Source organism: Symsagittifera roscoffensis, chromosome 2 (genome assembly GCF_963678635.1).
Source record: "Symsagittifera roscoffensis chromosome 2, txSymRosc1.1, whole genome shotgun sequence".
NCBI classification, from domain to species: Eukaryota; Metazoa; Xenacoelomorpha; order Acoela; family Convolutidae; genus Symsagittifera; species Symsagittifera roscoffensis.
Window position 1 is genome coordinate 24,779,567 of NC_087063.1, and position 14,952 is coordinate 24,794,518.

Here is a 14,952-nt window from a genome sequence, read left to right on the forward strand (position 1 = left end):
TCAGTTTTAACCGTATTTTCAAACTTGACGAAAAAAACAACGAATTCAAACTGGAAAATTGAAAAAAAATCTTAATCATTGCAATGTACGATTTAGCTTAAACGTGCAAAAATTCTTTCGTTAAACATGCAAAAACAATACGTTGAAAAAGCTTAAACAAGGCGAGATAGTGAAGCCCGCATTTAAATCTATACTAGATAATAGATTCTCGCCGAACGCTCCTTTAGAAAAATTCTGGGGTCGGTAGGCCAAAAACGGATGTTGTAAAATAGAACCAAAGGAGAGACAGCCCCCACCCCCTAAATCCGTTCATGATTAGTTATGTATGATTCGAATTGGAATACAATTTGAATGTTTTCGGATTAAATTAGTGAACAGAGAAAACGATGGCAATTTAAAGTAATTATATATATGCTATATAAGATGACACATTTTCAGATATACAAACCTTTTATAAAAATAAATTAAAGAATGAGTTCAATTAAAACATGCTCTCAAACATCAAAATATTACCTCGACTAGATGACTGAGTATAACGCAAACGATTAGTGTTCTGTTACTTCATTTTCACAACTTATAATTTCTGGAATTTAGGAAGTATTTATAGTTCAATCTTCAAATGATACTTTTTAAAAGTTTTCTATTTTTGACTGTTGAGCAATCTCTCTTTGGCTTTTTGATAGAGTTTCAATCTGGTCGAGGAGTACTCCAGGTATCCGAACGGAATGTCGCAAGATCCAGGGGTCGAATGGTACTGCACACAAACTCCCCACGATGAGAAAAACAGGTGCGAATAACATGAATAGAGGTCAATCTCACTAATAACCTCTTCTGTCGCCTCTTGAATGACCTTTGACCCTGGTTCCATTCCCATTTCTGAGAAATACTCAGTCAGGAAGTGCATCTGTTCATCCCTAGTTGGGAAGTTGTTCAGATTAAAAGTGAAGAAAGGCGGTTCTGTTACTTCGTAATCGGCCATCCATTCTAAGAAGTGGTTTGTGATGTCGAAGTTCCTGTAGTTGTAGCACGAGTACTCATAGTCTATAAAAACCAGTTGCTTGTCTTCGACCCGAGATAGAATGTTTCCTTCCTAAAAACGAACAGTAGTATTTCTTTTACTTCTTGGATAACTGGAAAAAAAACATAGCCAACAGACAGTTGGAAAAGAGTCATGAACGCAATTAAGTAAAAAATGCCGACTTAAATTTTTTTTTTTGAAAAAATCACAACTTTCGAATTTCAAAAAAATAGATGCCCTAAAGCTATTTGAATTTCTGAAAAAATTTATGATTGGCGCTTTTCGACAAAATTGACCCATTTTGAGAAAACCGCTGTAAATCTGAAAAATAAATTCCGACCTATATCAGATTCTGAACAACATTCATCGACTCTTAATCATTCGTGGCTTATGAATCGGAAAAAAAACTTGGAGCAAAGATCTGGAGAAAACTAAAAAATGCTTCTCAAATTAAAACCCTACCTGCATATCATTGTGGCAGAAAACAACAGGCGACGTAGACCTGCTCAATTGATCCTTCATAAACTCAATTTCTTTGTCGACATCCAACTGTTCCAAAATCTCTTTCGCTTTGATCTCAGATTGGTCCGTAGGCTTTAATGCGCCGACTAGCGAATAGTACTCCTTGCATGTCTGCAGTAAAAGCCACTGTGTTTTCATAACTGGTACGCTAAGTTTATGGAATTTGGCACAGTTTCTGGCAATTTTTGATGAAATTTCGGGGACTCTTAGATCTGTCACCTCTAAGCGATCGGCCTCTACGAATTCTTCTAGCCTCCCTTCGGGAAAGATGCCATACAATTTCGGACCAAAATTCCTCTCAGCTAAAATTGAGGCTGTGACCGTTTCGATGACTAACTCGTGACCTACTGAACCGTGGATCCGTAGAAGCAATGGTGACACTTTTGGTTCTGGTTTTAAACTTGACACTCTGAAAACGTAATTTGTCAGCCCACTTAGTCGCGTTAAACAGACATCATCTGGAGTCAGTTGCTTCCAGTTTTCACCGACGTAAAGGCGGCATATTCGGAGTGCTTCGGAACGTATTTTAAGGCCTTTGATGTCGGGACTAGTGAAAACTCTAGTTGAAACATCGCCAGAAGGTTGATCTAATGTCGGATTTTCGGAATTGTTCATTACTTCTCTGGAAATGACAAACTAAGTAGATCATTGAGACCTTAGCAACATGTAACAAAAACAAATCTTAGATTTTTCCATAACTTGTCTTAGGTCGACCAAATTTCACGCTTTCCTAAACAGCTTTTAAGAAAGTAGTTGAAACTTTTGAAAAAGTATATCGACATATTGTTTCTGAGACAAGTGTTAAATTGTCAATGAACTAGAAATTTGCAACTTACTTCTAATTTCCAAAATAAAAGAACAAATAAACCTGATGATAATGACGACGATAAATCAAATTAGAGGTGATCAATTCGTTGGGTTGGTAAATAATCTGAAAAATAGTCTTAACTAGCCTGCTGTCAATTAGTAGTAAAATATATCAAACCAGTTTTTCCGACAAATCGAAAAGTTTCTGAAATATCTTTTAGAATCCAAAACCCAGCGATACTTCTTATTTTGTAAAATGGTCGTAACAAAAAACATTTCACACAAATCGTTACGAATAAATTATGTTCAGGATTTCGATCTTTCAAAAAAAAACTCACTTAATACTTTTTTACTCAGAGGCGTGGCTGAGCTTCGCACCACTTGCGATATAATATAAATAGAGAAAAGCAGCGCTATTCGAAAGCCATCGCTCAACAAAAAATGAAAAAGGGCAAAAACACCCAACATTTTTATAATCAATTCAATTAAAAACTGTCGACTCAATTCGATTGGAACCTGTCGCGAAACACGAATTCCAGCATTAAACACAGAGGCAATTTGACTTACTACGGAAAAAAGTCTATTACCCGGTTGCAATTTACTTGCTATCGCAAATCTAACGAGTAATTGAAATCTGGTATTAAAACACTGAAACTCGAGGATCAATGAATGAAGAATCTATTTTCTGTAAAGATAAAAATTACCATGAATTTTACAGCCACGAAGCCTTGCTTCGCAAATACTAGCGAAAACACGACAAAAACAGCTCTATGAAGTGCAATAATAAAAATTAGAAATAAGCACTGAGTTAGAAAAAAATTCGGCAACCTCTGAGATTCGAAACTGCGACCTAGAGATTATGACTCACACATTAACCACTCAGCCACGGAAGCTTAACAGGTATCAAAAACTAGCCACAAATTAAGCAGAGAACAGATGCTATGCAGTTTCCAATGCTACAAATAAGTGAACACTTAAAATGAAATTTTATTAGCGAGTTACTTAGAAAAATAGAAGGTTCGCAATAACATACTAAGCTGATTGCAAGTGTATTAAGCATAAAAAAATCATCTAAAAAGCATATAAAACCTGGGTACACGACCGTTAAGACGGGAAAATTTATAACAAGATTTCGGCTATTCAAGCCGAAGAAACCTTTCACGCGAAAAAAATCATGGAGCACTATTACCTGCCACATTATAATTTCGGATACGGTAATTTTTTAATGTTAGAAAATGCTGAAAAATCAAAAAAATGTACAGCCTGAAGAAACTAAGCCGACAAAACAATCCGATACACGATAGAATTTGAAAAGCACAAAATTTTCAGAAATTATTGTGGATTGTTTCGAAAAATTATAGCAATAATTCAAAAAAATCAATAAAACATTATCTTGAACTCAGAAAAAAATTTCTTATGAATGACGAAAAAAAGGCACCAAATCACTAGGTATCAAGTCCGAACCCAAAAACGATATCTATTTCCGTTTTTTTTTTTACTAATAGAGACGTTCAATGGGTATAAAACCAAAAATCTAAAATATATTTACTTTGCTCAAACAGGAGATATAACGAACTATATAATTGTTTAGAACAGCAAGTGTTCAGAAAAAACGTTAATTGTAATGCTTTTTTTTCTGAACACTTGCTGTTCTAAACACTTCTACAGTTTGTTTTAACTCCTGTTTGAGCAGAGTAAATAAATTTTAGATTTTTGGTTTTATACCTATTAAACGTATCTGTTAGTAGTAGTAGTCTCGTTTGTAGCATCAGTAAACCCAGAAAAGGCTTCAAACTGAGGTCGAGACAATTGATGGTTTCAGATAATACAAATATTTCTAACTTAGCCAACTTAAGTTGGGTTTTAGGTTTTAAGGCGCATCCTTACGGAAATCGAGCAGGAAATTTTGCAACGACTGGAAATCTCATTTTTATTGCCTTAAAAAAACAATTCTTAAAAAGCAGTCAGCTTGAAAAAATCAAGAACTGAAAAACAGCACTTATAATGGAAGGCACCGAAAAGTACAATAGGTTAAAAAAAAAAAACAGGTAGCCGAAACTTTAGAGTCTGAGCTCGCAAGCCAAAAAAAGTTTCTACTCAAAGGCAAAAAACAGCTAGCAAGAAAAAACGTAGTGTTTTTGAATTGCTTTGACTTCATGGATTGACTTCATGGATTCTTTCTGAGTTTTCTAATTTTGAAAACTTAACAATCACAGTTATCAGGCAGTAATCTCAACAGAAACACAAAAAGAAACCCCAAAATCTTGCACTAAAGATTCGAGTAAATCTTGAAATTGCTATTGAAGCACACTACTTAGGTTCTTTTACCTGGTTATTATCTCACATTTAACGCATCAAAACTGAACTTAAAAAGAAAAACTAAACTTTATGGTTCCTGAAAAAAAAACATGAAACCTACTTTTATTTCATTATTTTTCTCGAAAAAAATCGCACCAAGCATCAATTCGTAGCAAGCAACAATTATCAGCATGATTCGATGCAAAAAAAACGATGCGAATTAAGCAAAAAACTTGTGGTTGAGGGGGATTAAAATCCAACGAGGGATCAAAATTTTCAATTTACCACCAGTCTTCAATTAAATATCAAGCTGAAATAAATTACAGTAAATACAAGAGTAATTGAACTTCATTAGCATGTAAAACACCTTTGTTTCAATTCATTTGTTTCATTACAAATCATTACACTTACTGATGTCAATATTTTTTAGTTTCGGTCGGGTCGCTCCACCTATTAATTTTAACCGTTCTCCCCCGTTTCGACATTAAACCTAACCCTGGTCCCTACACTTACTCCCCATGCAAACAAAAAAAATTTCTGATACAAGCCAGCGTCTGGTACCACACATTCCCATTTTCCTCTTGTACTGAATCTTGTCCATTTTCCTCCTGTACTGAATCTTGTCCATTTTCCTCTTGTACTGAATCCTATAATCTGCCCCCTCCTGTGACTAACAATACTAACCTTACTCGCCAGCCCGTACAAAAAAATCACCCTCCAACCACTAAGTCCCACTCAGTCCCAAACACAGTTCTCCTTGTAACTAACCAAATTCCAAATTTGCGCCATGACTCAAACCTCCCGAAAGCAACGAACGCCCCCAATTAACCAAGCAAACCCCCTCTACCAAGACCCTGAATATTCTACAATTCAATCGTAATCGAATCTCTGGGAAAGCACCCGAAGTTGCAGCCGTAATGTGCAAATACCAAATACACATCGCGGTTTTTCAAGAAGTAAAGTTAAACTTGAAAAATCGCACTTCGTCGCTGCGCCCCAATTACCCAAATATTAGAAACGAGCGTACTCGAGAGCCAGGTGTACTCCTTACTGCCATACATAACACCATTCTATACGAGGAACTTAAAATAGCGGTATGTGGAATTTAGGAGGCGCAGTGCGTGCTAGTAAACGCCAGCAACCAAAATCTTCGTATCACAAATTTTTACATCCCTCCCCACTAGCTGCCCCAAAGACTTTAAAGCATCCAGTTTAGCTTTTTTCGAATGAAAACAGTATCGTCTTTAGTGATGCTAATGCCTAGTCTCCTCTTTGGCACTCCATTATCCATGAACGACCAACCAACGTGGGGCAAGACTCGGAGCCGAAACTATTGAATCTACTTATTCTCTACTTAATGACCATCATCAAATAAGGATCCCATACGATAGCAACTCTTCAACATCGTCTCCAAAACTTTCACTGGCCTCGCCGTCCATTTTAATAAATCTTTCATGCTGAACACTTTTTAAGCTTGGCTCGGATCATCTCCCAAATTTAATTACCCTTTCAAATGCAAAAGAGATACCGTTCGCTGCCCGCAAAACTTTGATAGTTGTGAAAAGGCAGCTGGAAAAATTTTACCTATGAACGAAGGTTTTCATTCAAGTAGATTTTAGCAAAGAAACCAATGCTGCACGATGTAAGCACTGCAGATCGGACCTTTCGTGAAACGATACTTGCTGCGGAACGTCACCATATTCCCGCAAGCCGGCAAAGTTTCTTTTTTTCTGCCCTCAATGAAAAAACAAGGAAACTTGCTCAACAAAGAGATCAAACCGGACTTTTTAACCCATCCGACCCTTTTTTAAATGTTTCGAACAAAAAGATCATGGCCAAAACTGCTAAAGACAGAGAAAAGAGAAATTTTTAGACCTGAACATTTTATCAGCGACGGTTCTAATCAACAAAAGTTCTCAAATAGTACAGTTCTGGCCACACTTGAATTATCAAAATCATTTGACATGATCAGCCATTGCACCCTCCTGGATCTCTTTCATGGCACCAGCGTACCGGAAAGCCTAATCAAGTGGATTGTTCATACAGGCGTCTCTCAAGGCTGTCTTATCTCCAACACCTTTTAATTTTTACGTCAATGACGCTCCTGTATCGCCCCCGGTTTAAATTGCAGTCTTACGCTGACGACTTCCACCCTTTTGTCCAGTCCAGCAACATTTCAACGGCATCAATAGCCTTATCTAGTTATTTAACTATGTTGCACAATTTTTTTTATATTAAGGTCCATTGTTTTTCTAAAGATTCGACCGGCCTTTTTTCTTCTTTTAACAAAGATTTTACACGGATCCGAATTCGGAAATGAACAAAACTAAATTGCCCTTTGGGATACATCCCAAAATACTTGGTGCCTTATGCGACCCGTTCCTAAACTTAGCAGAACATTGCGAGCAAACATCCAGAAAAGCCGCGCGCAGGATATCGATCCTGAAGGCTTTATCTGGGACCAGTCCAAAGGAACTTTATGGTTACTTTAAAGTTTTATTAAGACCAATTTTAGACTACGCGAGCCCTGCCTGGTCCCACTCTGCCAGTAAAACTTCTTTAAACAAACTGCGAACAGTTCTAAATTCTGCTCTCCGCATGATAACAGGGTGCTCAAAGATAAGCGCAATAGAACATTTGCATTCAGAATGCGAACTTCTAAATGTAGACAACCACCATTATCTACTGGCATCATTTTCTATCATCACTATCCCAAACCCCCAGGGAACAACCGCACTTCGTTGCTCAACTTATACGCCCCTGAAATTGAGACTATCCTTTCCGAAACTAATACTCTTACGCTTTTCAAAAATTTTAGTGAACGTATTTTTTTCATTCTTAACAACTTTAAATTGTTTCAAAAGCAAATACACACACAAAGTTAGGCAAGCCATTTCAGATGCACCAATCCCGAAAGTTCTGCCCCTTGGACCACCTGAAATCTCTGCCGCCGAAGAATCCACTACGAGAACCTTTTCCCATTTGAAGTCCGGGTACAGCCCCCTCCGAAACGTACCTGGAACGAATCGACCCTAACGTCCCCCCAAACTAACTAGCCATACTGTCCTTCCCACATACAACTTTTCTTCTTTTTAACTGTTCCCAGAACACCACTTTTTTAACCCCAATAGATATGTGGCTTCGTCCGATCGAAGTTGTGACGTTTCTGGGGCTTGGTTTGAGCATGCCGGACTCGCCCTCTCGGGGCTAAAAACAATAAGAACAACACGCTCAAGAAAGAACAACACGCTCACTGGAGTCTATCAGGAGAACCCAGGTGTTTGGGGTTCACTAGGGTTCTCCTGATAGACTAAGATGTGCACTAAGAGGGGTCTGATTCATAATAAGAACTGCTCCAGTGTACCGCAGATGATTGTTCCTCATAGAGCGGTCATTCCAATTTTGACCACTTCTGATCGTGCAAGAACTTGCCCAAAAAAGACAAGACTTCTCGTATCAGGGCGAAGCCCTGAAAGTTCCGACTGCCTTTTAACGTTTATGGAGCAGTAATAACATAAACAACATGAAAAAAATTCAATGAAATATAAAAAAATTTCTAAAATTTGAAAATTTTTCTATGCAAATGATCCCCCCACACGCCATATAAAGTACAAAACAATAGGTTTCGCTCCTTGGAACAAATCAATTATGGCAAATAAGCTTCTTACAACCAATTTGGAACGATTTCTAAGACAGATTAAATCTCCGCTTACGCGTTAATAGCGCGAATTATATCGCGCGTTAATTGTCCCAAATTGGTCAAAATGGCAATCTTTAAACCCTCATAACTTTACGAAAAACGATCACAGGTGAAATATCTTTTCAAATTTAAGCTCAGGACAACAATACCTTTCGAATGATATAAAAAATTTCCGTCAAAAATGGCTAGTTAAAAAGTCGAAATTTGTCAGAAGAAAAAAAAACCCACCCCGAGCACAAATATTCCGTTACTTTCATATCGAAAGTCGGAACAAAAAGGTTTTAGTCTTTCTGTCAATCATTGCAGTATACGTACAACAACTGAAGAAGGGATATATCACACCAAGCGAAGTAAAGACAAAACAGTCGAAAAGCTTGTGGAAACAATAAAAATACCTAGCCCTGAACTCAAAAACGGATAGCCAGTCATATCAGTCTCGAAATGATTAGAACCGATTTAATTAACAAAATTCAATTAACTTCTTCTAATCTAACTTATACACTTCTTGTGATTGAAGTAATAGCACACAAATGCAAACAAAAGTGCTTACAAATTAACTACTTAATAACTGCATCAAAAGTTAGAACTGCTTTAGATATGTCACAATTAGAAGCGAGTCACAAAGACCGCCCGCCGCAGTAACTGAGATTTTAAATTATCAATACCATCTTTTCAAACCACCAACAACCAGAAATGTTGATTTTATTCATTCATTAGGCTGCAATTAAATTGTAGCACAGCAAATTTGGACAGTTAATTTGCCTGTTTCGCCTGAGCACAGTGTATAACGCTTCTTATCTTTAAAGGACATTTGGCAACTTGTAGCATAAAATTGTTACGATTAGTTCATTCCATACGAGGCGATAAGGGCGTGAAATCATTGAACAAGCTGTCAACCAACGCTCGGTTATTCCTTCTCGTAGGCGCAAGCGAATCGGTTGAGTCCTCGGCGACGTCTCCGAGTCTCTTTCCTGTAGTTGCACCTTGGTTTTCCGAGACCTGATTTGCGGATGACGTTGAGCTTACGAGTGATCCCCGAGTTAGATTCGGGTTCGAGGCCGAAGACGCATTCGGGTCACTGAGGTGAAACAGGTAAGCAGCCGAGTTGCTATTTGCCGGGAGTGTCGAGTGCTCCATATTTGCCATTGCAGAATTTCTGTTGGCAATGGTCCCAATGGAGGTCGTGTTGTAACTGAAATTGTAGCTATAACAAACAGAACGGTTACTAGTAAACGCTTGCACCTCTATATTAAAACCAAACTCGAAATTTTTGTTGCCAACCTAAACAAATCAAACATGGCTGTCAGACAATTGGAAAAGCGTTAATAAAAATGTTATTCCGACCACTCGAAGAGTGGAAGGGAACGTTGGATTCGGGTCCTCAAGAAATCTCGTAAGGGTCAAGTGTGGCATCATATTACAGCCACTTTGGTCGTGATTTACATTCTAAAAAAGTCGAAAATAAAAGGTCTGAAAATCTGGCCCGTCTTTCACACTCAATTAGACCAAATTTGCCGGGAGGCTGACCTCCCAACGTTACAAAAATCATGTAACAATGTTAAGATTATTTTAGCACTTACACTTTAGTTAAACTCTTAAAAGTGTTGTTTAGAGTGAAAAAAAACATGTGTTGCGGAATCCGTGACCATATATCTGCAACAGTTGCATCCTTTTCGCTCACCGTCACGGAATCCGCGACATGCAATTAACCAGACGTAATGACTTACTTGCTCAAATGTGGGGTTTAAAATTGCATTTCACTTGTTATGAGGGGTCAAATTTTTGTATTCCACTTGTCAATTTCATCAAAAGCCTCAAGCTGGGGACTAAGAACAAAAACTTGAAGTTGAAGTTGGTGCAGCAACGGTTTGAACTCACTTGAATTTGGTTGTTTAAGGGTGAATTCCCATAGGTTCCAATATTCATAGGTTCCAAAATAAAAAATCAGTCGCATAAGTTATCTTCTTGAATTCTGATTGGTTGAAATTTGAGCCAACGAATTTACGGATTGATTTTTTACTGTTCAACTAGCATAAAGTCAAGCTGCAGAATAGTGACCGCCGCAGCCTCGCCAACGTGTTGCGAGCTTGCCTTCAAAGGGTAGGACTCTATACGAAATTTAGAGCCGGTTATGGCCGCGAAGCGGCGACGCGCGCGTAGCGCGCCCACCGGCGACCTTAAACCGAGAATCAGCTAATTTAGTCTTTTGACCAATTGAAAAGATTTGGAACTTATGCGACTGCTTTTTTATTTTGGAACCTATGGGACTGATTTTTTATTTTGGAACCTATGAATACGCACCGTGTTTAAGACCACGATTAGAATTCATTTCAATTTCGTTGTCTTTTAAATCAGTATAAGCACTATAATCAGGGGGCTATTCTCATGCGCGAAGGACCGAATGCGCGACAAAACTTTTGTGCGAAAAATCGAAAACAATATTAGCCGAAAGTCAATTTTTAAAAAGAAGCAGTTGCCATTCAATTAAAAAGAAGTAAATGAAGAAACAGTTTGCTTCTTTCATCAAACCCTTGAAATGTAAAACTTGTCTCAATTTTGCGGCGGTCAATGACAATATTAAAGTTTTGCATATTTCTGCTGTTTCTATAATCGGCCAATCTCAAATACCCCAGTTGTTTACTTTTTTTCCAAATTTTAGATTACTGAAATCTGATTGGCTGACTTATATTTTCGCGCATTCGGACTTTCGCGCATGAGGGTTTCTACCAATTACATTATCTTATTGCTATTTCAACTTCGAGAATCTTTACTGATTGAGATTTTCGGGGGCGTTCAACAGAGCCAAGTACATCAGTGCCGAAAAAGGCGGGAAAATTTCAGAATAATTTACACGCATTTTCTAAAGAGCGGGAAATTACTGACGCTAATTATCAAAGATAACCACTCCAATTTTGGCGCCAAAATCTCTGTTACAGCAAATTATACAATTATTTTGGCGCCAAAACGTCTAAATTGCAAATTTTCTCTCCCAAAATCTTTAAGTGTCACTTGAGTAAACGATCGCCGTTTAATTTTAGATTGCCGCACTTAATATGTTGAAATTCGTTCAAATTTTCGGCACTGTTGAACAAAGTTTTCATTTTCGGCACTGTTGAACAAAGTTTTCATTTTAGGCACTGTTGTACTTCGGCACTGTTGTACTGCCCCAGATTTTCATTCAAGCTAATCTAACTTCAGAAATATAAATCTAAAAGTATTTTTTTATTCTGCTGACAAATCTGATATCTAAAATCTACTTTTGAAAGTCAAGCTAAAATTTTGGTACCATTTTCATTTTGGCTATTGGAGAATTTATTTACCTTCCAGATGGCAAATAATTTGCAACGAACTTTAAAAATCAAAGTAAAAGCGCAGTAATATTAAACTGAGGATGGCCAAAACTTCAGCAATTGGGAAAAAATTGGCTGGAACATAAAAAAGCACATGTAATGTAGTTTCATGCAAGTTAAGCTACACTCACTCGTTGGCCCTGTAGCTGTACATGCTTGATGTATCGAGAGAGGGTGGTCGCATGGAGTGGATTGAGTTGGAGGACAGTCCCCTGCGTCTGTGGTCCGAACTGAGAAGAGCAGAAGAAGTTGAGGAGAAAGGAGGAGGCGGCGGCGGCTGTTGGGAGGAAGGGAGAGAAGAACAAAAATCGATGCTGGCCGAGGGATTGCGAGAGTGATGACCTCCTCCTGCAGACAGCAAGATTAAAACATGATTTATTAGCTAAACACAAACATAGTCAGACCTCCTCCTGCAGACAGCAAGATTAAAACATGATTTATTAGCTAAACACAAACATAGTCAACAGACAGTAGGAAAAGAGTCAATCAACGCAACGAAACAAACATAAAAACGACTTCTTTTTTAAAACAAAATTTCAACTTTCGAATTTCAAAAAGTAATAAAATGTATGTTAGAGCTCTTTTAATTTCTAGAACAATTTATCATATACATTTTTCAAATAAAATTAACCCAATTTGAGAAACTGGATCAATAGGTAAAGGTTTTAATCCGAATGGAGTTCAAATACTTCATTGCTTAAAATAATGGTTGTATGTCCAAGTAAACTTCTGCAACTTAACCATTACCTTCTGATGCGTTGAGCTGCGAGTGGAGTGTGGATGTTTCGAGATTATTGCCACCTCCTGTTCCTGTCCCGCCTCCGCTTACTGTCGTTTTCCCCACCCCTCCTCCCAACGTTGGATTGAGTATGTCATTGATAACGTTGCGCTGGCCACTATACGAATTATACTCGGTGCCAGCCGGGATAAAACTCATAGGGTCCCCTGCAAAAAATGTGATTTAATTTCATATTAAGATCGGCGAAATAAAACATAGCCTTCAAAAAAACTTCAATTTTCGATTTTCACAAAAATAAACATACGGTCTAAAAGCTCAAGCAGTTTATGATTGACACTTTAATGATAAAATTAACTCAATTTGAGATAACTGGATCAATAGGTAAACTTTTTAATCCGCTGGAAAACTTGAAAATTGAAATCCACTTAATTGAAATTATAAGTCGATCACGTTTTCGTGACCTTTACACTTTTGCTGTTCGATAGCTGAGTTTGCCTTCTTTTTAACAAAGTAAATTAACTTAACTTGAAAAAAATGAAGTCAAACCGCGGAAAATAAATTTGAGCGCGAGCAAATTTAAGTCTTCTCCGGAAAAGAAAAACAATCACGACCTATATAAACTACGTTCATCGACTTTTGAAAATTTCAAATATTTTTCGCAATTCCTAGCCCTTCATAACCTTTTTCGAACACAGAGACGAAGTTGCACTTCGCATACACAAGCAAAAATATGACCGATAACGCTACTGGAAAAACTGAATGAGTAAAACTTTGACTCTACGAAATTTCGTAAGTGACGCACGCCAAATACGAGTCTTCGTAATTGCTAAGTGACCTAAGTCAATTATAACGCATTAGCAGTAACAGTCAATTTGAAAAAAAAACTAAGATGCCTCAATTATAGAGCGGACGCATTGTAACTAGTATACGAAAAAGGTCATCAAAAACATCCGACCCTGCCCAGGTTCGAACACTCTTATTTTGTTGCGGATCTCCTTCCCTGCCTCTACGCTACAGATCCATGATACCTTGAAACTAAAGAGCTATTTGTACTATAATAGTGTGTTAATATCCTTAGCATTGGCTGTACTTGAAAGCTGGTTATTGATCAAAATGAACACATTTTGCCGCAACAATAATTACGTCGCAATAGTATTTGCGACTTAGGTTGGGAAAAAAAGAGAGTTCATACTATGCTTGTGTAAAAACAGCTTTACTAAGGCAAACATCCGACATTTCTCAAAAAGTAAGGCAATCATCCCACATTTCTCAAAAATTAGAGCAAACATCCAATTTCTTTTTTTCGCTTATAAGATGCCGTATTGGACGAATTAATAGAGACCATGTAAAAGATTCCGCACTAACCCCTGGTGAGTCGCATGTTGATGCGTAGGATGATGCGGGAGTTATCCTGTCTCTCCTTCCTGTTGCTCCTGTTCCTGTAGCCAGTCAAAAGGGGCTTCCGACTGTTCTCGCCAGGCGACAACTCCGCCAGATCTATGTCACTATTACAAAACACGATAACTCCTTAATTGAATTGAGGACAGATTAAATATAATTAACAGGTCATGTGAGACTGCTGTTAATGTCAGACATTTTCCGAGACGAATTGAAATGACACTTTGATACAGTTTTTCTATAACCTTTTTTTTCTACTAAATTAGCCGGTTGTGCAAAAGAGCAACGAATGTTCCTACCACAGTTATTACTACAAAAAATCTTAATCTTTTAATTTTTCGCATTGTTTTCTGCGGGGGTAGGAATTGAAATTAGGAGAACAATGGTTTCAATTAAATCGGAAGACAACTCCTTTTATTTCATCTACTGGCCTCACCTAAGCGGTAAATTAGTCGGAATAGCAAAAACAACGCTTGCCTGAATCCTAGTTTCTTCTGTGAGTTATTCGTGTCTATAAACCGCACCGACACTCGCATAATCTGTGATCTCAGCACAGACTTCGCATCTGTCGACATCTGCACTACAAACGAGTGGTTCGAATTGAACTGTGCCTGATGATTCTCAATCTTAACCGGATCTGTAATCACTTTCCGTGGGTCCTCTTTCAAGCGGCGTCCAAGCAATATCCCACCTCTTTTGGCGCCCAATAGCCGTAACTTGCACTGAATCGATCCTTGGAGCCTCGGAACATCGCTCAGAGACTCAATCAGAACGTCGAAAGTGAACTCTAACTTCCTAGATGATAGCTTCATTTGACGTTCGTTCTAACTATTATCTACTTCACTATAAACTATACGTCAATGATCCAATTTCACACAGGGATGGTATAATTTCAAATTCGTTACGTCATTGCTTTACATGAAAAGGGAACTGAGTCTTGATGATAACTCTGAATTGGCTTGAAGAGCAAATCCGTGACTCGAATTTTAATACCATAATGAGACTGACAGTATTTCATTTCATCCCGTGTGTCATATATATACATTCATAACTGAAATAGATGATGAATGTATGGAAATATTTGCTATGAAACAGAAGCTTATGCGCTTTCAAATCACTG

At 37.8% G+C, this 14,952-nt stretch overlaps 2 protein-coding genes across 2 annotated transcripts; both read right to left on the reverse strand.

Annotated features, from left to right (window-relative positions):
• Positions 1 to 346: 346 nt before the first annotated feature.
• Positions 347 to 2,158, reverse strand: LOC134839190 (choline/ethanolamine kinase-like). The gene is made up of 2 exons (XM_063854660.1): positions 1,481 to 2,158; positions 347 to 1,090 (listed from the first exon to the last, which is right to left on the reverse strand). Exons 1-2 carry the CDS (start codon positions 2,153 to 2,155, stop codon positions 641 to 643), a joined length of 1,125 nt encoding a protein of 374 aa, XP_063710730.1. The 5' UTR covers positions 2,156 to 2,158; the 3' UTR covers positions 347 to 640.
• A 6,642-nt stretch (positions 2,159 to 8,800) lies between these two features.
• LOC134840453 (uncharacterized) lies at positions 8,801 to 14,909 on the reverse strand. The gene is made up of 5 exons (XM_063856260.1): positions 14,310 to 14,909; positions 13,800 to 13,939; positions 12,443 to 12,640; positions 11,827 to 12,043; positions 8,801 to 9,549 (listed from the first exon to the last, which is right to left on the reverse strand). Exons 1-5 carry the CDS (start codon positions 14,642 to 14,644, stop codon positions 9,192 to 9,194), a joined length of 1,248 nt encoding a protein of 415 aa, XP_063712330.1. The 5' UTR covers positions 14,645 to 14,909; the 3' UTR covers positions 8,801 to 9,191.
• Positions 14,910 to 14,952: the final 43 nt, after the last annotated feature.

Bases quoted from the DNA above. Each gene is read 5' to 3' on its own strand.
- LOC134839190 (XM_063854660.1), bottom strand. From the start codon at position 2,155: ATGAACAATTCCGAAAATCCGACATTAGATCAACCTTCTGGCGATGTT. The intron at 1,091-1,480 runs GTAGGGTTTTAA...GTTCGTTTTTAG, and splicing joins TCTGCCACAATGATATGCAG to GAAGGAAACATTCTATCTCG.
- LOC134840453 (XM_063856260.1), bottom strand. From the start codon at position 14,644: ATGAAGCTATCATCTAGGAAGTTAGAGTTCACTTTCGACGTTCTGATT. The intron at 12,641-13,799 runs GTTAGTGCGGAA...CATTTTTTGCAG, and splicing joins CAACATGCGACTCACCAGGG to GGGACCCTATGAGTTTTATC. The intron at 9,550-11,826 runs GTGAGTGTAGCT...TGTTTGTTATAG, and splicing joins TACAGCTACAGGGCCAACGA to CTACAATTTCAGTTACAACA.